This window comes from Tenrec ecaudatus, chromosome 18, assembly GCF_050624435.1.
Source record: "Tenrec ecaudatus isolate mTenEca1 chromosome 18, mTenEca1.hap1, whole genome shotgun sequence".
Lineage (NCBI taxonomy): Eukaryota > Metazoa > Chordata > Mammalia > Afrosoricida > Tenrecidae > Tenrec > Tenrec ecaudatus.
In genome coordinates, this window is record NC_134547.1 from 2338298 (window position 1) to 2360526 (window position 22229).

The 22229-nt window shown below is 40.4% G+C and overlaps 1 protein-coding gene across 1 annotated transcript; it reads left to right on the forward strand.

Annotated features, from left to right (window-relative positions):
- The first annotated feature begins 205 nt into the window (after positions 1-205).
- On the forward strand, positions 206-19101 carry LOC142432579 (sulfotransferase 2A1-like). The gene is made up of 6 exons (XM_075537805.1): positions 206-341; positions 3230-3438; positions 10400-10526; positions 12145-12239; positions 15309-15489; positions 18986-19101. The coding sequence occupies exons 1-6, from the start codon at positions 206-208 to the stop codon at positions 19099-19101; spliced, it is 864 nt and encodes a 287-aa protein (XP_075393920.1).
- Positions 19102-22229: the final 3128 nt, after the last annotated feature.

The window sequence follows — 22229 nt, forward strand, 5'->3', positions numbered from 1 at the left end:
ACACAACTAAATCAATCCTCCCATATTCACTGTGATCTCATTACTATGTAAGCTGGAAATTTCTCTGTTCCAATTTCTCTTTCCTTGGCACCATGATCTTACTTTATTAAAATACTTCCTTTCTCAATTACGTCAAGTGGAGTGAACGTCTCAAAGGTTCTGAATATTGGAATTATCAGGCAATACATGACAGAAAACCTTTGGGATGGCTTCTGATTATTTGTGGTTTGAAGGCATTCCTTTCTTCAAACTTGGATATGAAGTTGAAGTTCTGAAATCTGTCAAAAATGAATTTGTAGTGAGAGATGAAGATGTCATTGAAATTTCTTACCCAAAGTCAGGTAAGGAGACAGGATCTTAACTTGGAAAGGCTGTGGAATGATGTTAGTAACTGAGTAACTTTTCTGTGTCTCACGCTGCTCTATATTCTGGGGACTACAGTGGTGTCCTGTTAGATTTTGTCTGGCTGAAGTGGGGTGTTTCTGTGGATCAGTGGCTATATCTTTAATATTTTCTGATACTGGCTTGTGCTAACCTGTTTATTTCCCTACTGAGTCTCCTTTAGTTGTACGTATTGACTTTGAGTTATGTGCACCCACTGCAAAGGATTACCAAACCCAGCAGAGAAGCAGAGTGTTGTGGAAGGAAGACTCCGTGTCAGAATAGATTAAGAGAAGGATGGAAGGTAGAGGCATGTCTGAGCCTTACCTTGTGGCAGTCAGTGTTGAGCTAGTGAAGAATTGAATTCGCTTTTCCCTTGTATACTTAGCTAGAAAAGGTTATAAATGGTCTCCTCACGGTGTTCACATATTAAAACACAAAACAAAACCCAAAAAATCAACAAAACAAGCTTTGCTGGTTACTCGGATTGGGAAGGAATAGTGGGGAAGGGTAAACAATAGGCTAGAGGGTAGACTGGTGAACTGGGTGAAGGGGAAGATAATGATTGACACGATGGAGAAGAAGAGAAAAAAAGGGAGGAACAGAAATCTCTTCAGAGGTTTGACGATGTTTAAATTGTTCAGTACAACAACGATAAACTGAATTGCAATAAAAAGTAAAACTAAACAAACATAACTGTGTCTACCTCGGGCTCTGTGGCGGTAATTTGTACTAGAGGATTTCTGCTACCATTGAACACCACAGATCCAAGCAATAACTATCAGGAAGCAACTTGTAGAAAGCAAGCCAAATGAGGTCTTGTAAGACGAAGATTCATAACTGAAAGTAACCAAAAGACTATCTTTTAGCCCCAGATCCTTTCTGACTCTGTCGCTGGGTATGACTTCTTTTGGGTCAGGAGACACAGTCACTGATGAAGTAGCACTCCTAGGAATGATGGGGTTAGAATTTTTGTGGGAATTTTCTGCCTTAGTTATTCTATCTTTACATAGCCTCACAAAACACAAGAGAACCATGGTGCAATTATGAGGTATGGCAAATGGTTATGGTATCAACTGTAGAATACTGGATGGAGAGAGAGAAAAATTAGCAGAAAAACCAGCGCTGTAGGAAATCAAAATAGTTTTCTGTTCGCAAAAATGAAGACCTGTGTGTTTTGAGAATAAAGCATTATCTCCCCATAAAGGTCAGCAGACAAACCTGCAATTATCTGTGCTTTAAGGGAGATGGCTAGTTATTACTATTTTTTATAGATACATATTTTTCTTTTTTCTCTTTTTATTCAATATTTTTTTCTGTTTGTATTTCTTACTTTATTATTGGTTTGTCTGCCTATGTAAAATAGGTATGGGAAGAAAGCCTGAGGAGAGAGCAAAGGGAACAGCAGTTGGGGATGGACATAGGGAGAGAAGGAGTCAGGAGAAGGGAGCGGCGAGTAAATGGAGCCAGAAACAGTGGAACAACCAGGGAATTAAAATCAACAATGAGGAGGATATAGAGATCCTGGAGGTGTTGGAGCAATAGCAATCTAGCTGAGAGGAATTACTAAGAGGAAGAAGAAAGTGAGTATGAGGGTGGGAAAGGAGTAAGGGAAAGGGAAGCAGAGGAAAGATCTAGGAAGCAAAGCTATGGATAGAGCTATAAACATAGGTGTGCACTTAATGTAAATATATTAATCCATAAAAAATAGAGGTATTGGCCTATGTACATGTATTAATATGGCATTTTATTGAAGAAGTGCATAGTCTATAGGCCTCAGTGCATATCCTCCCTCAATGCAACAGCACTTTGTTCTAACAACCTGCATCTGTAATGCTTGCCCTCCGGACACAATTGCAAAAGACAAAATGGGTGCATAGCAAAAGTGGTGAAGAAAGCTGATGGTGCCCGGATATCAAAGATATAGCATCTGGGGTCTTAAAGGCTTGAAGTTAAACAAGAAGCCATCCAGCAGAGAAGCAACACGCCCACATGGAAGAAGCACACCAGCCTGTGTGATCATAAGGTGTCCTCAGGATCAGATATCAGGCACCCGGAGACCCAAAACAAAGAAATAAACAATCATGTTCTTGAGAATGAGTGGGGTTGGAGCAGAGACCTCAAACACATCTGTAGTCAATGGAACATCACATCACTGAAGGGTCAAAAGGAAGGGATGGGTCAACCAGGGCTCAGTATAGCACCAATGGAACATCCAATATTCGTCTGATTCCTTGAGGCTTCCTCACCCCCAGCTATCATGACCTAAATCCTGCCTTTCACTGGGGTGTAGACCTGAGCATGTAAACACAGAAAGATAAGAGCTCACAACACATGGGCTACAGGTCAGAGAAACCCCTCAGGAATATAAAAGGGAGTAGCAATACCAGGCGTGCAGGGAAAGGTGGGGAGAGGACGGGTAAAGAAACCATGGGGGAATGGTGATGGCAGTTGGTGTAAACTATGAAGATAATAATTTATAATTTATCAAGGGGCCATGAGTGTGGGAAGGGGGAGGGGGGAAGAGGAGCTGATACCAAAGGCTCAAATAGAAATTAAATGTTTAGAAAATAGTGATGGTAACATATGTACAAATATGCTTAATAAAATTGATTTATGGATTGTTATAAGAGCAGTAAGAGCCCCCAATAGCATGAACTTTAAAAAAAGAGAATAATAATAATGAATGAATGACTTGAATGGAGAGATCAACTAAGAGGAAAATGAAAATGTAACGGGCTTCCCAGTCATGGGTATTGTGGGTGAATTCGTAAGTGTTGTAGGATAGGGTTGTGTCGACAAAAGTCAGGTGAAGGCGGTTACCCTCTTTTTTCTTTCCTTGTTTCAGGAACCAATTGGTTGAGGGAGATCATCAGTCTCATTTACTCCAAGGGAGACCCCAACTGGGTTCAATCGGTTCCCATATGGGATCGTTCACCGTGGTTAGAAACTGAAGCGGGTTATGAATATTTACCAAAAAAGGAAGACCCACGCATTTACAGCAGCCACCTGCCCATTCAATTGTTTCCCAAATCAGTCTTCCATTCCAAGGCCAAGGTAAGTTAATAACAATATGACAGTTGGATATTTCGGTTTGTGTGCTGGAGACAGAGTTAACATGCGATTCATGAGCAAACACAATAGAAAATCTTGATCCGCTGGACATTTTCACATAGCAGCTAATCTCCTTGGCACTGCATCAGAGAATAATTAGACCACAGCAGTTAAACAAAGTCTTACCTCAACTCAGTCTGAAACACCATAACCATGTTCCTCGTGTAAATGTCCTTATTTGTAAATCAACTTTAAAAAGACCAAATAAGTTTGAGTATTGAGCTCATGTTAGGAACCCAGTTATATTTATCTAATCAGTATATTCTTTATGGATAGCATGTCTTATCCACTCAGCGATTCCAACTAGTGTTTGATGAAGAATTTCAAGCTCTACGTTGTAGTGTCAGGGCTATAACGTGAATTCTTACCCTTCCTAAATTATACTTTTACATCAAATGACACCAAACACATTATTCAAATTGCAAAAAAATCCCCCATCCCACCATATCTGGTAGTAGAAGCATTATCAGGATTATATTTTGCTGTTAAGTGCTATCAAATTATTTCTAACTCATAAAAGTTCTATGTAAAACAGAATGAAACACCGCATGATTTACTGACTACTTTCTTTTATGAGAATCAACACAAATCTGGTGTTAAGGATTCCCCATATAGCCACCTTTTCAAAACGTCTGTACCACGCCTTCTATCTAACGTCAACTCTTCCTTTTCCCATCAGTATTCTCCCTCCCAAAGTTACATTCCATAATTCATTGCAATGTTTCACAGAACTCACTGGTCTTCTAGGAAATGGCTCATGTGGTCGTGAAAGATGGCAAGTCCCAAATCTGTCAGTCAGTCATCAGGCTTGGGATTCTCCTAACACATAGTTACAGAGCCTGACAAACCCTATTTGGCAGGTGAGTTGACATGCTACTGGCTCAATGTACAAGAACAGAGGAATGGGATGTGGGATCCAGAGCAAGAGGGAGAACCTGGTCAGAACATCAGTATACTGGTAACATACAATGAAACGTGTCTTCACATTCTGAAACCCTTTACATGAAGACCATACCCTCCTGACCGGAACCACGGTTTTGAGGTGTGGTGACCAGGTAAGGGTGACGCCCTGAGGCACACTTTAAGGCCAAGAACTCAAGCTACAACCCATCCAAATTATACCTCATTAACATCATGGACAATGCATTCCCAAATGGCGTGATCACTACAAGCATGTTTTGTTGTTAAGTGTCGAGTAAGTTTGGACCCGGAGCAAACCTATGGCCAATAAAGCGACATAGAGCCCAGTCCTGTGCCATTCTCATGAATCACGATGATTGTTATGTTTGAGTGTATTGTCACAGCCTCTGCATCGATTCAGCTCACTGAGGGTCTTCACCTTCCCCCCGAATTTCTACTTTATTATGTCCCTTTCCAGGGACTGGTCTCTCTTGTTAACATGCCCAAAGTACCTGAGTCTTGCCAGCCTCGCTCTCAGGCAGCATTCAGGCTGTACTTCTTCAAAGACAGATGTCTTTGGCAAAGACAGATTTCTTCTGGCAATCAATGGTATTTTCAATATCCTTCACCAAACACAATAATTCAAGTGTGCTAGTTTTTTTTAAATCTTCCATCTTCATTGCCCAGAATTCAGAAGCATTCAAGGTTATTGAAAATAGTATGCCTCAACTCTACTTTGAGACATTCTCAAACTCACTGCCATCGAGTCAATGCTGACTTATGGCAACGCCCTGTGAGTTTCTGAGACCGTAGCTGTTTACTGAAGCAGACAGCTCAGTCTTTCTCCAGCGGAGCTGATGGACCATGTGGATTGCAGCCCAGCAAGCACCCGCTGTGCCATCAGGGTTCCATTCTTTGAGGCAAAAAGGCAGGATTTCCAATGCATCACAAAATGGAGGACAATTGAATCAGAGCACCATATAGACAATGATGTGGCAAGATGGATGAAGAGAATGGCTGCAACAATGAGCTCAAACATAACAATTGTGTGGGTGGCCCATGAACAGGTGGTGTTTTGTTCTGTTATACACAAAGTCATTATGAGTGGGACCTCCACAGTACATCACAACAACAACATTGTCATGTTAACACGGAAGAGGGTCAGTGTGGTAAACTGAGGACTTAGTAGAGTGTTATTTATTCCATTGTATGGATTTCAGTAGGAAACCTCTATATTATTAACTCTATGCATCTCTTTGGTAAGTGCTTGGAAAGTGCTGCTCTAGTAGGGGTTCTAAGGTAAAGACACTGAGACTTGGAGTATGACATGCCTGGAATGCCAATGAAGGCCTCTCAACAGAATGCAGACTTCCTGATATATTAAGGAGGCGGCCCATGACATCACATTTAGTAGAGGGGCAGTGAAAGTTCTCCACAAGATCAATTGACATAGTGGTTGCAACAGTGAGCTCAATAAAGCCTACAACTATGGTCATGGGAGCAGACCGCAGGCAGGGCTTCATTCTGTTGTACACAGGGTGTCTATGAGTTGGGAACCAACCAGATGGCGCCCAACACAGCAACAACAACAAGACCATGGGAGAAGCAATGACAAAATTCGTTGAAAACTGCGTAGAGAACTTCCCTTTGCCATGTACCCTAATATCCACGAATCAAGAAATGATATTTGTCTTGCTCACCACTCTACCATACACAGTGCTTCAGACAATGTCAGGATATGGCTTCTCCTCAATCCAACGGGTCCTCGGGAGCGACAGTGGGGCACAGGGGCTCCTTGTCCCTATCTCGGAAGCAAGAGAGAGAATGTATTTTCTAATGGGTATATATAATGGGGCTTACAGATCTTCAAAAGGAATCCATGTCTTACAGCAAGCACATTACATAATCAATGGGTAATGTCATAAGTGGTTAACATAATAAACGGGCAACGCAGTGAATACTATTTTTCATATAGTGCTAGTTGATCTCAGACACCGCTGAGGCCTCTCCAGGGCAGCAATCTATGATCCTTATCAGCAAGAGACATCAGCAGAGGGTTTGCTACACTTGATGGTCGGTGGGACTGTAGAACCTGATTGCTCTTTTCTACAGATAATCTTCAGGCATAGTGACATCCAGAGACAGGACCGAGACATCTTTCACAGTAGCGCCTTTATGATTTCTCCATAGTGGAGGTCTATTTTGGGAAGCACAATTTTGACCTGGAGAACATGTATTTGAAGGCATTTCTATCTCAGAACAATGGAGACCTTTTTCCAAATAGGGCCACTTTTCCAGACCCGTAGTTTTGAGTGTAGAAATAAGGCCCAAAACACTCTACTAAGTCATCGGTTTACCACAATTCCCTCTTCCATTTAAAATTTTCCATTCGAATGGGCCACACAAGCAGTCTAACTGTCTTCCATATGCTGAAGGTTTCTGAGGAAACGGCAAGAAGTTACAAAGACTGAAACGGTGATAATAAACAAAAGAGTTAATTCGGAGTCTTGGCTACTGGATAGACTTTGAAGTCAGCCCAATGGATCCAAACCTTCCAAACCACCTAGCAATTGTTTAATTGCATCTGTGCTAGGAGATGCTTCAAACACATCCTTCAAAGTGTTGAAAATCTCCTTTTTCATCTGTTAAAGATCTATTGAGATCGTTCCCTTAAATCCCTGCTGATGGTTTCCAATCAAGGGCCAATCATGTAAGGTTTCATCTTATGCATAATGGGTTACACAAAAAACAGTAATTCTCCAGTCACACTTGGGCATCATTTGCTGCTGGAAGTAATATTGAAGTGGCATCCATTCCTTCTGCAAGGCCATAAGTGGCTGACAGAGTTGTAGCTCAGCCATTTCCTCTGCCATGTCGTTGCTTGAGTGGCCTAGTGTAGATGAGAGTCTAAACAAAACGCTCAGTTCTGATAGATTCCTAGTGTCTTTGTGGTGACGAGAGCAGTGGCAATAATTTTTATAAGCCTCAGGAAAGCAACCATTGCCATTCTCACTTATCAGCAATGTCTTTTTGACACTTCTAGTAACGTCTGCAAGAAGAAAGGAGTCCCAGGGCTGTCTTCCCATCCCACATGCCATATGCCTTGGGTTATCTCTCCTTCTTCCCAGACAGTACCTGTTGAAGAGAACTTCGTTTGCGTTCTCTTTCCCCTGAAAAGACATCAGATAATAGCCCCTCTTTTGGGTTGTTAGAACCTGGGCACAGAAAGATTGTTTAGGGAATTGTGAAGTTTCTTCTTCCTTGGCTGCAATTCCTGAAGAGCTCTATCTAGACTCTCCTTCCCTTTCAGAACCATTAACAAACAGCCCCGTCCTTTGCCTTGTTAGGAAACCCAGATCCTAAATGTGAGACTTTCATCCTTCCACCAAATCTTTTCCCTGTCTTGGCTTTCTCTGAAGGAGTAGAAAGGTATCCTTTTGCTCTTGATGTTTTAAACGTTTTTCTTAGAAAAAAAATTGGGATTGATAAAGCTGAATGAAATTTGTCACGTATCGAATTTTCTGAGGACTTTCATTCTGTCTCCCCCTTCTGTTTTAATAATTGAGATTTTTTTAAATGCCTGTGGATAATTTCCTACATTTTTTTTGATGAGAAACCAATTCAACCGCTTAGACAGTACACATTCTTAGGTCAATCCAGACACCCCGCTCTCAGAGAAATGAGTGAATGCAGTACCTGTTGAGTCGGCCCATCAACACCTGACAGAAAATGGCATTGCTGAGCTGTCATGACTCACCCAAGAGAAATCCCAGGATTGAGAATCCTTTTAGGATGGCTCTTTTCTCTGCTTTTTCTGAGTTAATTTACCTAACAGATCTCTTTCTCATAAGTTTATAGGGTTAAGTGTGAATACAGGCTTAATTAAAAGGTATTGCTTCTTAGGCTTTATACACTGTAGAATTTTCCCATTTTGTCATATTTTCCCCTGGTTAATTCTCTCCCCATGGGAACCAGGAGTGGCTAGGGGCCTTGCTTTGGACAATTATTGATGAATAATTATGCTAATTCCAAAATTTAAAAGATCTAAGACCTTTTACCTTTATTATTAATTCTGTATAAAGGCATTTTTGTTCATCCATAACAGCATTCCAAAATACTCCATGTACTAAATGTAGGTCTGATCTTTCAAGCAACTTTTTGCATGTCATGTCTGTGCTGTCCATAGGAGCAAAGGAAGTAAAAACAGTTGGCTTATGCAAGTTTCCTTTCTTATCCCCAAGGGGCTTCATATTTAATTATAGCTCCAAGTTCTCCTTCATAGTCTTGATTACCAACTCCAGTAACAACTGGAGCACCTAGAGAATTTAGGTTAGATTTTCCTAACAACAGACCCACTGTTCCCTCTCGTAGGGGTCCCCAGACACTGTTCTGAACTACTGCTGGGGTCCCCCTTCTTCTTGGCTAGTTAAATCTGCTGTTGCATTCTCTCTGATGGTGGAACCAAGTTCTAAGGCTGATTTAAAAGATTGTGTGTTGGGTTGGACTGGAACTGTCCTCTTTGGGCTCCATGGGTGGGGCTCAGAGAACACCCAGTCTCTGTTTCCTAGCTGATCAGTGTTCACTAAGGGAACCACTTTGCTGCTGATGTTTGAATGACACTGGCTTGGCCAGTGGTCCCCCTTTGGCAGCTCAGGCAGAGTCTAGGTTCTCCTCAACTGTTGTTCTCTGTGGAAATTTTCCTGCAGTTAAAACATCTTCTCTTTGGTTCAGTTTCTAAATTTACTTTTCTTCCCCTGTTGTTTCTTTCTCTACTCTGGAAAGCAAAAGTGCTCCTGGGCTCTGTTCCACAGCGTGATTCTTAAGGTAATGATAACCCTCTTCTAAAGCCTTATCACCTTTGGTCCCCAGGTGGTGCACTCACCTGGGGATATGGAGGCTTTGGCCATGAGGTTTTTTAAGGGGGGCTTCTGCTTTTCTGGTTTCCAAACTCTTTCCTATACCTATTCAAGGAGACTTTAGTTGGCTTTTGTAAAATTGGGCAGCTTATATAAAACTTTCCATTACATTGATTATCCACTTTTATTTCTTCCTCTGACTGAAGGGATTCTAACACCATTTTAACTCAAGCCCACAGAGACCAGGTGTTAGTAGGGATATTCTCCCCGTCTCTGTAAGCTTTCTGAGGGCCCCATGTTGGGCGCCATTTGTCATCCCACATTGGGATCCGGTTTGGGGGGTATGGGTCCCCAACCATCGAACAGGTTCTCAGGAGTGACTTTGTGATTGTGGAAAGTAAAACAGAGAGACAGCGGGGCCCAAGGGCTCCTTTCCCTATGTCTGGACCAAGAGAGTGAATGTATATTCGAATCGGTATATATATCGGAGCTTACAGATCTTTCAAAAAGCATACACAGAATACAGCCAAAATATTACATAGTCAAAGGGAAATGTTAAAAGCAGGTAACATAGTAAACAGGAAATTAAATGAATCATCTTCTTCGTCTAGTGCTAGTTGACCTAGGATGCTCCCTCAGCCCTCCACAGGGCAGCAATTGATGAGCCAACCAGTAAGAGAAGTCAGAAGAGGGTTTGCTACATTTTTATGGTGGGTCAGGCTACAGAAATTGTTTAGTCTTATCTACAGATATCCTTCAGGCACAGTGACTAGCCAGACATGGGAATGAGGCATCTTTTACAGTAGCTCTTTTACAACTTCTCCTTAATGGAGGGCTCTGGCGAGGGGCATGTTTTCAGACTGGAGAACATGTATTTGAAGATATTTTTTTCTCAGAACAGTGGGGATCGTTCTAAAAACACGGCCACTTTCCCCGTAGAAATAGGACCAAATGCATTCTACTAAATCTTCAGTTTACCACAAGACAACGTCCGACATTTGGGGTTTCTGAAAACAATGAATGGAATAAACCCATATGGCGGCCAAACATTTTGATGGAAAGTGACTTTGCTTCCATTTGCAAAAATCCAGAACCCAGGGAAAATAATGAATTCTTTCTCATTGTCTTGTTTTCTTGTTCAATTTCAGATGATTTACCTACTCAGAAATCCCAAAGATGTTATTACATCTGCTTTCTACTTTTATAGACTGCTAAAGACTGAGACATATCCAGAGACATTCGACCAATGCTTTGAATGGTTTGTTCAGGGAAATGGTGAGTCTGGTTCAATTATAGAATCTAGATGGAACATTGAATTTCCAGTTCTTCCTCACCAGGAAGAGCAATCCCATGGTTTAAATAACTGTATTATTATCCGATCCTATTTTTGCTGCTGTATTAAAATTTCCATAATCTTAGTGATATGACAACAACACATATTTGAATCTTATAATTCTAGATGTCCTAAGTCCAAATAGTTGTTTTTATATTCATTTTAGAAAACTAAATGTATTTATTGACATATAATTCACATGCCATATAATTCAATGGCTTGGATACATTAAAAGGAGTTGTGCCAACATTACCACAATCAATTGTGAAACGGTTTCTTCACCAAATGGCCAAATGAAGGTGTTGGCCAAAATGAAGGTGTTAGCAGGGAAGTTTTCTTTCTGGAAGTTTTGGAGTAGGTTTTTGTTTATTTGTTTTCACTTTACCAACGCTAGAATATGGGTATAGGAAGAACACAGCATCAGAATTGGAAGAATACACAGAAGCAATCTCAGTTGTATAGATAACACAAGCTAGCTTGCTGAGGTCAAGATAACTTGAAGCGCTTACTGATGAAGTTCAAGGGAAACACACAACCTTCAGAATGGAGTATAATATTTTAATATAACAAACTTAAATATGCATTTAAAATTGGGTGCATTCATTTTCTATATAACTACAATTCACTGGCAAAGATGCAGGTATATAGAGACAGATTGAAAGACAGATGATAGATAGATAGATAGATAGATAGATAGATAGATAGATAGATAGATAGATAGATAGTTGTAGGTGATAGATGTAAAAGACTGTTCAATTCAGCCATATTTATAATAGCAGAAGGATAAGGGAAAATCCCAGATAGTATACAAGCAAGTAATGGAATATTATCCAATTGGATATTTAAAGAACATCGTTATACTAGGATGCTTCTTTTTAGAGACAAATATAAAGACATGGAGGAAGTGTGAAAATTATACCCATGAACTGAGATGGGTAACAATCACAGGAACAACCAGATTACTAAAGATCAGAAAACAAGAACTTGGAGTGGAGGACTGTTTTTGTTGTTGCTGCGGAGGGGGAGGGGTGGGAGTCTAGAAGAAATTGCAAACTACCAGTGTGTTCAAGCTTATCTAATCTATTTGCTAATTCTATTACCCTCCAACCTCTACATATCATTTCTCGTCTACACAGATGTGAAACGGTGCTAACTACCTTATCTTACATTAGCAGTTCTCAACCTGTGAGTTGCGACACCTTTGAGAGTCCCATGACCCTTTCACAGGGGTCCCCAATTCATCACAGTAGCAAAACTACAGTTATGAAGTGTCAATGCAAATAATTTTATGGTTGGGGGGTCACCACAACATGAGATACTGTATTAACTGCATTAGGAAGATTGAGAACCTCTGCCTTACATGACACCAAGGGACTTGCCAGTAAACTGGTGATTGAAAAACCGATTTGTAATAATTTGGAAAAAGAAACGAGACTCTCCATGACTTCACTCCTTTATTCTTCCAGTGCTTCTGACATGCACACATGGGCAAGGAATAGCTGTCAACTGAGCACACACAGATGACACAAAGAGCCTCCTTTCTCCCAACCTCTCTTTCAGTTCCGTATGGATCATGGTTTGACCACTGTCAAGGCTGGCTGCAAATGAAAGGCAAAGAGAATTTCTTGGTGGTCACATACGAGGAGCTGCATCAGGTAAAAAAAAGAATCCCCTCTCCCTCAACCAATTTCTCCACAGTATAATTTCCTTGTTTTTTTTTCTTTACTCCTCCAGGGTTTTTATTATTGCCCTGAAAATATACACAATAAAACATTGACCATTTTGATACTTTTCACATCCTACTTCACTGTTCTTGATTACAATTTTCAAATTGTGCAACCTTTTTCACACTCCAAACTCAATGCCCTTAAATTAAACCTCCCCCTTTCCCTTTGCTCCACTCCTTGTAAAGAGCCCTGGTATCTCTATGGGTTGAGCGCTGGGCTCCTAACCAAAAGATGTCTACTTCGGACACACCTGGTGCTCCACAGGTGGAAGATGAGGATGTCTGTTCCCATAAAGATGTAGAGTTCACCTTTTCTGAGCATGAATACAGTTTGGTTTCCATATATTTGTTTATTTAATATAATTGAAGCAATGTTATGTTATTGCTTGTGACTGACTTGCTTCACTCTGCAATATCTGCCTACTGCCAGCATGTTTCATCCTTGTGGTGGCATGACTCGGGAATTCATTGCTCTTCCTGGTTGAGTAGTGTTCTATAGGCACAGGTATGTATCACACTATGTTTATCTATTTTTTCTGCTCCATTCTTCAGTGTTTCTCTCCTACCTTTTCAATCAGAGGTTCTCTCAACTAAAGCGCCTCTCCATCCTACCTTCACTCTCATACTGGTTTAGGTCAGGAATTGTTTGCTCAATATCTGCATGATTTCCTTTTTCAATGTATGCCGCATACACCACGGAAGGGCTTGATTACAAACCCATTTTGTGGGAGCAGTGAACATGAACAAACTAAGCAACTACAAAAATAACCTGTTGCGATGCAGTTGATTCTAACCCATGGCAAACCCATACGTTCTGATGCAGAAGTACTCTCAAAATATTTTCTTACATGTACTCTTTAAGACATTGGATCTTCATGATTTTCTTCTGAGATCTGCTGACGAGGTAGATTTGATCTGTCAACCTTTTGATTAGTAGCTGAACACAAACCGAATGCATTACTTCGTTTCTGGGGTCTTTCTCAAGGGTTTAGGCCTTTGCAAATCATAAGCCCATCGATCTGATTTTGAACTTTATAATGTGGTGATCTGAGCAGGTGCTGTTTAATATTTCAATGTCTTCAATCATGTTAAGACTTGCTTTGTGATCTCACAAGTGGTCCGTTCTGGAGAACAATCCATGTACATTCAAAAATAATGTGTAATATGCTGTTTCATGAGATGTTCTGTATTTGCCTATAAGTGTAGCTCACATCTTTTGCATCTTGGTTGAGTTTCTTGTGCTGTCCCTCATCAAGAGTGGTTAGTGTCTTCTATTGTCACATTGTCTGTTTCTCCTTTCTGCCTTGTTAAATGATGCTTTATGTATTTGGGGGATATTTATTTGGCTGTATGGATAATATTATGTTTGTGTCCCTCTTTTATATTGACCTTTTCATTTGAATATAATATTCTTGTTTCTTTTACTGGTTTCTTTCTTACTATTTTCTTATAAATTAACATGGAAACCCCTACTCGTTTTCCCCCCTCTCTTTTGGTTGCCATTTGTTTGATATCTAGTTTCCTCCCCATTTGTCTAGAAATGACTTAATTTTGCTGTTATATTTGAGGAATAATTTGCATGGTAAATACAATCTTTGACATTTTGTTTTATAGTCTTATAAATGTCGTCATGTTGCCTTCTTGCCTGCATTACTTCTGCCAAGAAATTATAGCTTAATCTTACTGGTTCACCTTTATGCCAAGTACTTCATTTTCTCAGGATTCTGGCTTTGGTTTTGGAAAGTTTAATTACATGTCTTGGTGATTGTTCTTTAGGGAGTCTAACCTATTTGGAGCTCACTGATCTAATTGGGTGTCTATCTTCTTACATTTTAATTTTATATGAGGGATGTTTTCTGCCAATCAATATTCAACCATTTTATTCTTCATTGATTACTTAGTGATTTTTATTTCTTCAGTTTCAAGAATTCCAATAAAATTAAGCAATTCTTCCTATTAATGTTCCACATACATCTTTGATTTTTAAAATCTTTATTTTCTGGTTGTTCCTCTAACATGTTTAGAGATATTTAGCTAATTCTGTCTTGCATTTGGGCTAACAATGAGACTTCCTACTCCCATAAAGAGTTACCATCTGAGAAAACCACAGGTGCAGGTCTTTTATGTATAAGGTCGCTGTGAGTTTGAATATACTTGATGGCAGTGAGTTTGGTTTGGTCTGGTCTTGAATTGGTTTAATGATACTTTCTCTTATATTATCTATTTATGAGATGTTAATTTTAACTCTCTAGACTAGTAGTTGCTGTTTTCCAATATGCGTTTATAATTTTGTATGTATTTTTAAACAAGTTCAAATATTGTAGTGTTTGCCTGAATTGTTCTAGAGTTTTGTCCTAGATCCTTTTCTAGACTTGCTGGATGACCCTAAATAGAATTCTTTTGAATTCCTAATCTGGTCATTCTAGGACCATTTCTTTTTATTATTTCATTTTATCACTTTTTAGAAAAACAATCCTCCAATAGCATTTCTTCCCATGGAGTATTTTCTGGGTCAGAAAGCAAATGGTGGTCATTTACTTCAGCCATCTTGTTCGGTTTCTTGTGTGATTTGAGGTTGCCCATTGTCTTGGAGACAATGTGGTGGTGTTGTATTTACACATTGATTGTATACTCGTTTGTTTTTACCTTTTTTTCCTTTTAAGTTGGGATTTGATACAAATGTCCACAATTGTGTTCTACTTTCATGTGTGTTTCACTTGCTTCCTCAGGTCCTTGTTGTTAGATGGATTTCATGAGAAGGTTACTGTCTCACCACTTTTTGCCAGCTCTCTTTTCCTCCTGTTCTATTTATTCACCCTTAAACTTATTTTTATCTGATTTTTACCACTCATCAGATGAGTACAAACAACCACTCTTCTCTCCTTTTTTTGCTCATTCTTATCCTTCTCATCTTCACTGCCCACCATGTCTCTTTGTTCTTCTTAGTCTCTAGACTTTAACTTCCACATTTTCTCTATTGTATTTTTTTTTATTCTAGGACCTAAGAGCCACTGTAGAGAAGATAATTCAGTTCTTGGGGAAAGAGCTTGGCCCTGAAGAAATCAACTCAGTGCTCAAGCATGTATCCTTTGAGGCCATGAGAGATAATGAAATGAGCAATTTCACGCTACTACCAGATACCGTTATGGATCATAGCCAAGGTCAATTACTCAGAAAAGGTTAGAAATCGTATTCTGAATATAGAACATGAAAGAAATGGATAAATAATAACCCTGCTTCTATAGGTGTGCTAAAGTATTGAAAAGGGGAAACATTGAGCCATATGAAGCATTTAAGTTTCTTCATAACTCTGAAAGCTGAAAGAATGATTTGGGGCATTTCGAGCTGAAAAATAAGTCAGTAAAACTAAGTCCAATGGATGAGTATATCGCTTGGGGTCGTTTTTGAGTCTTAGACTAATTTCTTGAATGTCACAAACAGTTATATTCTCGTCTGCTAGCCAAAGTTTGGTGATTTGAATCTGTCCCCAGGCACCTCATAAGACAGGCTTCATGATCTGCTTCTGAAATTTCACAGCTTTGAAAACCCCATGAAGATCAGTCTTACCCTGATACACAGTGGGTTGCTATGAATCATCCCCACTCAATGACTACCACTAATGAAAGCAACAACTTTCTAAATGCTTTTCATCTTGTAAAGTCTTTTCCAGTCTTCTTTTTGTAGTTATGCTAGGTGTTCTGTTGAATACATAGTCAGGCAGAATACAAGGCAGATGGGGGTAGGCAGAAGAATAACAACAGGTGAAGAGAAACAAAACAGCATGCAGGTGTGGTCCTTGTCCCTGTAGAAGGACCTCCTCTCCTCACATTGTGATGATGGGATGATCCCCTCTTCAAAAGGAAGGGGTGACTGGAACACGTATGATGTGAAGCCCACCCAACTCAGTGCCATGGAGTCAATATAAACTCATTGTGGCCCGTCAGGAAAAGCTGCAATTGGTCCTGTGGGTTTCTGAGACTAAATATTTATGAGAGTAGAGAGTCTCATCTTTTGCCCACAGAGTGACAGGTAATTTTGAACTGCTGAGCTTGGGGTTTTCAGCCCAAGATGAAACCCAAAATGTTACCAGCTCTCCACTGTTATCCTAATTTTTTTTTTCTCTGATGCTTCTATTTGGTAAGTGTTGGGCTGTTAACCACTATGCCATTGGTTCAAACACACTTGCTGCTCTGGGGGACAAACATGAAGCTACCTGGTTTAGTAAATATCTACAGTCTCAGCAATCCTACATATGTTTGCTATTGACTGGAATTGGCCTTTTGGTTCCATTGATTTGTTATTATCCTTTCTATCCACGCTATTTCTGTGGTGCTAAATATAGCAGTCTGAGAGAAGTTGCCATTTCTATCATCTTAAACGTACACAGTTTAGTGCCATCAGTTGTGTTCTTTACATTCTTTATCCACTACCCCAAACACTCCCAGATTTTTACATCACATTTAATAGAAGCTAACTTCCCCCTAACATTGTGTCTTCCTTTGCCCCTGCTTCTCATCCACCCCTGTCATTGTTAGGAGGCACCCAGCCGTTTCTTAGCCAGAGTGAGCATATACATCACCAAGCAATACACTGCCTGGTCCCGCGCCATCCTCCCAATTGTTCCCAAGCTTGGGCTAATTGTTACAGTGACTGTGTCAGTCCATCTTGCTGAGGGTCTCCCTCTTTTTCACTGCTGCTCTGCGTTATCAGGCATGATATCCTTCTCCAGGGACTGTCTTCTCCTGACAACTTGTTCAAGGTACAGGACATCCTTGCCTCAAAACACCACTGTGGCCTTACTTCTTCCAAGACAGATTTGTTTGTCCTTTTAGAAATCCATGGTATTTTCAATAGTCTTTGCCAGCACCACAGGTCAAAGCATCAGCTTTTCTACAGTCTTAATAGCGAAAGCCCAACTTTCATATGCATATGAAGCAATTGAAAATACCACTTCTTAACAACCCATGGTATATAGGTCTATGGACATATATTTAAATGTTAAGTATTAAGATAGACTTTAGGCCTCAACTCAACGCCTCCCTAAACACAAGAACACTCTATTCTAATAACCTGACACCCTGTGATACTCACCTTTCCAAAATGATTGTTGAAGACAAAACGGTGTATAAAGAAATGTAGTAAATAAAGCAGATGGTGCCTGGTCATTAAAAGAGATAACATCTGAGGTCTTAAAGACTTGAACTTAAACAAGTGGCCATCTCACAGGGAAGCATCTAAGTCCCCATGGAAGAGGCACACCAGCTTGTGTGATCAAAAGATGTGACAGGATCAGGTATCAAAAGATCCAAAACAAACAATTATGCCAAAACAATGAGGGGTTGGGGATCAGAGAGTAGACCCAAAGTCCATCTTTAGATTATTTGACATCCCCTCTCAGGAAGGTATCAAGGAAGAAAATATTCAGCCAGGATGCAGTACAGCATTAACAAAACACACAGCATGTGTGTTTAGTTCTTCTAAGCTCCACACACAATGCCATTCCCCAACTATCATGACTTAAGATCTACCTTAAAAATACTGCTAGACTGGAGTATGTACATTGGTACAGCTAAGAGCTCTGGACACAGGGAATCCAGGAACAATAGTGGGGGTAGCAATACCATGAAGATAGGGACAGCATAGGGGTAAAGTGGGAGAAAGGGGGAACTGATCACAAGGTTGGACATATAACCCCCTAAGGGGGACATATAATAGAAAGGTGGGTGAAGGGTGATGACAGACGGTGTAAGATATGATATAACAACAATAATATATAATTGATCAGGGATTCATGAAGGTGGGAGAGTGAGGGAGGAAGGGGAAAAGATGAGATGATACCAGGGGCTCAAGTAGAAAGAAAATGTTTGGGAAATGATGATGGCAACATTTGTACAAGTGTTCTTGATATAATTGAATTACGGATTGTTATGAGATATTTAAGAGTCCACCATTAAATTATTAATATTAAAGAGAAACAATACCATAATTTGAGTCAGAAGCACCTTCATCCTGAAAATAACATCCCTGTTCTTCAATACCCTAAAGAGATCTTATGCAACAGATCCACCCCTGGTAACCACTAATCCATTTTGTTCTCTTGAGCAGTGCCTATTCTAGATACTGCATTTAGTTACTGTTATCAAATGGTCTTTCATTATCATTCGGTCATCACAGTATACAGAAGAAGAAAGCACTGGAAAAAGCCCTTTAATACAGTCAGCAACTTACGGGTCACATAGATGAGACAACATGAAGTCTGAAGTTGGACCCATTGGTGATCTGGTGCCAGACCGGAGATGTGTACTTGTTCAGTGATGCTGTGGTTGCTGCCTCTGACTCATGGTGATCTCTTGTCCAATAGAATGAAATGCTGCCTGGCCCTGCACCACCTTTGTGACCTTGGCTATAGTGACTCACATTGGTGCACCCACTGTGTCAAGGCATTTCATGGAAGGTTTCCTTTCTAACCCCGGACGCTGGTTTTACGAAACACCGTGTCCTGTTCTAGGAATTACTCTTTCCCAATTACATGTTCAAAGTAAGCGGGGCAGAGTTCCTGCAATGCCTGGTTCAGTGCTTGTGAAACATTGGCAGAAAGAAAGTGACCGAAGTTTAAAGTAGGTCGTCAGAGACTAGATATAAATGTGATCTTGACCCATTTCCTGTGTTTTTCAGGAGTTACTGGGGACTGGAAACATCACTTCACGGTGGCTCAAAGTGAAGCCTTTGATAAGATGTATCAAGAGAAGATGGCTGGGCTTCCTCCAGGACTTTTCCCCTGGGATTCGTGACTTCTTTCTTTTCAGTCTGAGATGCAGATGACTTTACTTCACACCCTCTGTGTGGGCATTGTTAGATGCAACACAACCCTTGTTATTGAATCCTGGAGAATTAGGCCAGTAGTGATTTATCATGTACTTGATCATTGATAACTGCTAGGTGCCTCATTAGATTCACACTTTTCTTGCTTCAAAAAGATTTGCATGATGTTTTATAATTACAGAAAATAACATTTAAAATTCATACCAATCATACCCATGTTTTGAAATAAAACCCATGCTTTGAAATAAAAGAAAATGCTTTACCACATATGTGATGGATTTATAAGACGCACGAAATAAGAAAGTCCACCCAGAGGCCCGAAGCTGCGGTTCTCTAGACAACAGAAAGCTGCAAGCTGAGAGCCTCCTGCATACGAGGAGTGCTTGGAACCACGAGAGTGTAAGCCCGATCTGCTCATCATGTCACAAAATAAGATCTCACGGTATCGTTACCAGCACATTAAGAGACCTTTTTAAAAAATGAAGTCATTTTATTGGGAGTTCATACAACTCTTATCACAATCCATACATCCAACCATTGTGTCAAGCGCATTTGTACATTTGTTGCCAACATCATTCTCAAAACATTAGCTTTCTATTTGAGCCCTTGATATCAGCTCCTCGTGTTTCCCTTCCAGCCCCGCTCCCCACTCCCTTATGAAGCCTTGCTAATTTATAAATTATTATTATTTTGTCATATCTGACACTGTCCAATGTCTCCTTCCATCCTCTTTTCTGTTGTCTGTCCCCAGGGAGGAGGTTATATGTAGATCCTTGTAATCGGTCCCCCTTTCTACCATACTTTCTCTCCACCCTCCTGGTATTGCCACTCTCAGCACTGGTCCTGCAGGAATAATCTGTCCTGGATTCCCTGTTTCCAGTTCCTATCTGTACCAGTGTATATCCTCTGGTCTAGCCAGATTTTTAAGGTAGAATTGGGATCATGGTAGTGATGGGGAGGAAGCATTTAAGAACTAGAGGAAAGTTGTATCTTTCATTGTTACTACCCTGCAACTTCAGTGGCTTGTCTCCTCCCGCAACCCTTCTGTAAGGGGATGCCCAGTTGCCCACAGATGGACTTTGAGTCTCCACTCTGCCCTCACCTCATTTACAATGATATGATTTTTTGTTCTTTGATGCCTGATAACTGATCCCTTTGACACCTCATGATCACACAGACTGGTGTGCTTCTTCCATGTGGGCTTTGTTGCTTCTGAGCTAGGTGGCCACTTGTTTATCTTCAAGCCTTTAAGACCCCAGACACTATATCTCTTGATAGCCAGGCACCATCAGCTTTCTTCACCACATTTGCTTATGCACACATTTGTCTTCAGCGATCGTGTTGGGGAGGTATGCAACATGGAATTCCAATTTAATAAAACAAAGTGTTCTTGCATTGAGTAAATACTTGAGTGGAGGACCAATATCCATCTGCTGCCTTAATACTAAACCTAAAAATATATGCACATAGATCTATTTCCCACCATCCTATATAAATATATTTACATATGTACATGCCTGTATATGACCTCTATAAATGCCCTTTGTCTCCTAGTCATTTCCTTGATTTCATTTTTCTTTCCGCTTGTCCCACTATCATGCTCAGCCTTCATTTGGATTTCAGTACTTTCTCTCGGTTACATTGCCCTTGCTGAGTCCCTACCAGACCTGTCACATCCTCCTTGCCATTAATTTTTGATCACTTGTTGCTCCCTTGTCCCTGGGTTGATCAACACCACCTCCTTTCCCCCACCTCCCCCTCTCCCGTGTCCCCCTGGAACCATCAGTCCCGTTGTTTTCTCCTCCATACTCTTCATCCGGCCTACCTTATGTAGCTATATCTACAGAGATAATAATATGCACCTAAAACAAGTCATAGCAAGATGAAGTGACAAAAGAGAACACAAAGATGACAACAAAAAAGAAAACCAATGACCCAGAAAAGAATAAATTAATTTTTTTAAAAGAAAAAATGTAAAATATTTTTAAAAATAAAGAAAAACCTGTAAATAGATCAAGGTCTGATTTTTTACCTCTAGGTGTGTCCTTTAGTCAAGTCCAATGCGATGTCGTGCCCTGGCCCCAAAGTCTATCCTTTGCACTCCCTCGGGAGCTCCCCCTGTTGCTCTGCTGCACGCCTTTAGTGTTTTGCCTCAGTGCCACAGACTCAGACGGGCCAGTCCAGACATTGAGTCTCCAGGGTTGTCCCCTGTAGGGCCATGGGTCAGCGAGGGACGTCGTGTCTCATAGTGGTATCAGCCATATGGAGACCTTTAAAAAAAATTATTCAGCCTAGAAAATCCTAAAAACGTAACACTTCCCTGCATATGTGTGATGTATGTATCTCAGAAGAGCTGATTCATGACGGAATTATTTCTGCTTGCAACCCTTTCCATTCCTTCATCTATGTTCACCCAAATTCTTCATTATGAGTCTGTCTTTCAAAAGAACTATGCATAAAAGTCTTGCCTAGTTTCTTCTCCCCAGGTAGCTGTGGGAACAAGGTCAGGATGGTTGGGATTTATTAACTACAGATAGTTGCCCCTGGAAATAACCAAGAAAAATACTCCACATAAAACTTCTTTCATGATAATGATGACAAGAGTGAAGACAATGTTCTAAAATGATTGTTGTAATGATTGTACAACTCTTCTTGATCTGCTTGAGCTAGTGAATTCGGTGGTAGGTGAACTTATGCCAATAAAATTGTTAATCAATGACATAAAAAACAATCTTCATACATTGGAACCACTTCTTCTGTAACCATGTGGGATCACATTTCTATCTGTATTTTTCATAATAAATGGTTAATATGAAATAAGTGAGTTCATTGATGTAGTGAAAATACAGGGTACATGGTCTGGAGCATCAAACCAGTGCTAAATGGTTAATCACTTTACTACTAAACGAAGGGCTGTTCATTGAAACACACCCAGGAGAGTTCTAGAAGACAGGCTGCTGATCGGCTTCTGAGATGTCACAGCTTTGAAAACCCTATGGACCATAGTTCTACTGTGCACACGTGGTGTCACCAAGAGTCCGAGTGTCTCCAGGTCATCCTCAAAACAATGAGCCTCTCGTAGTAAAACCACACCCTG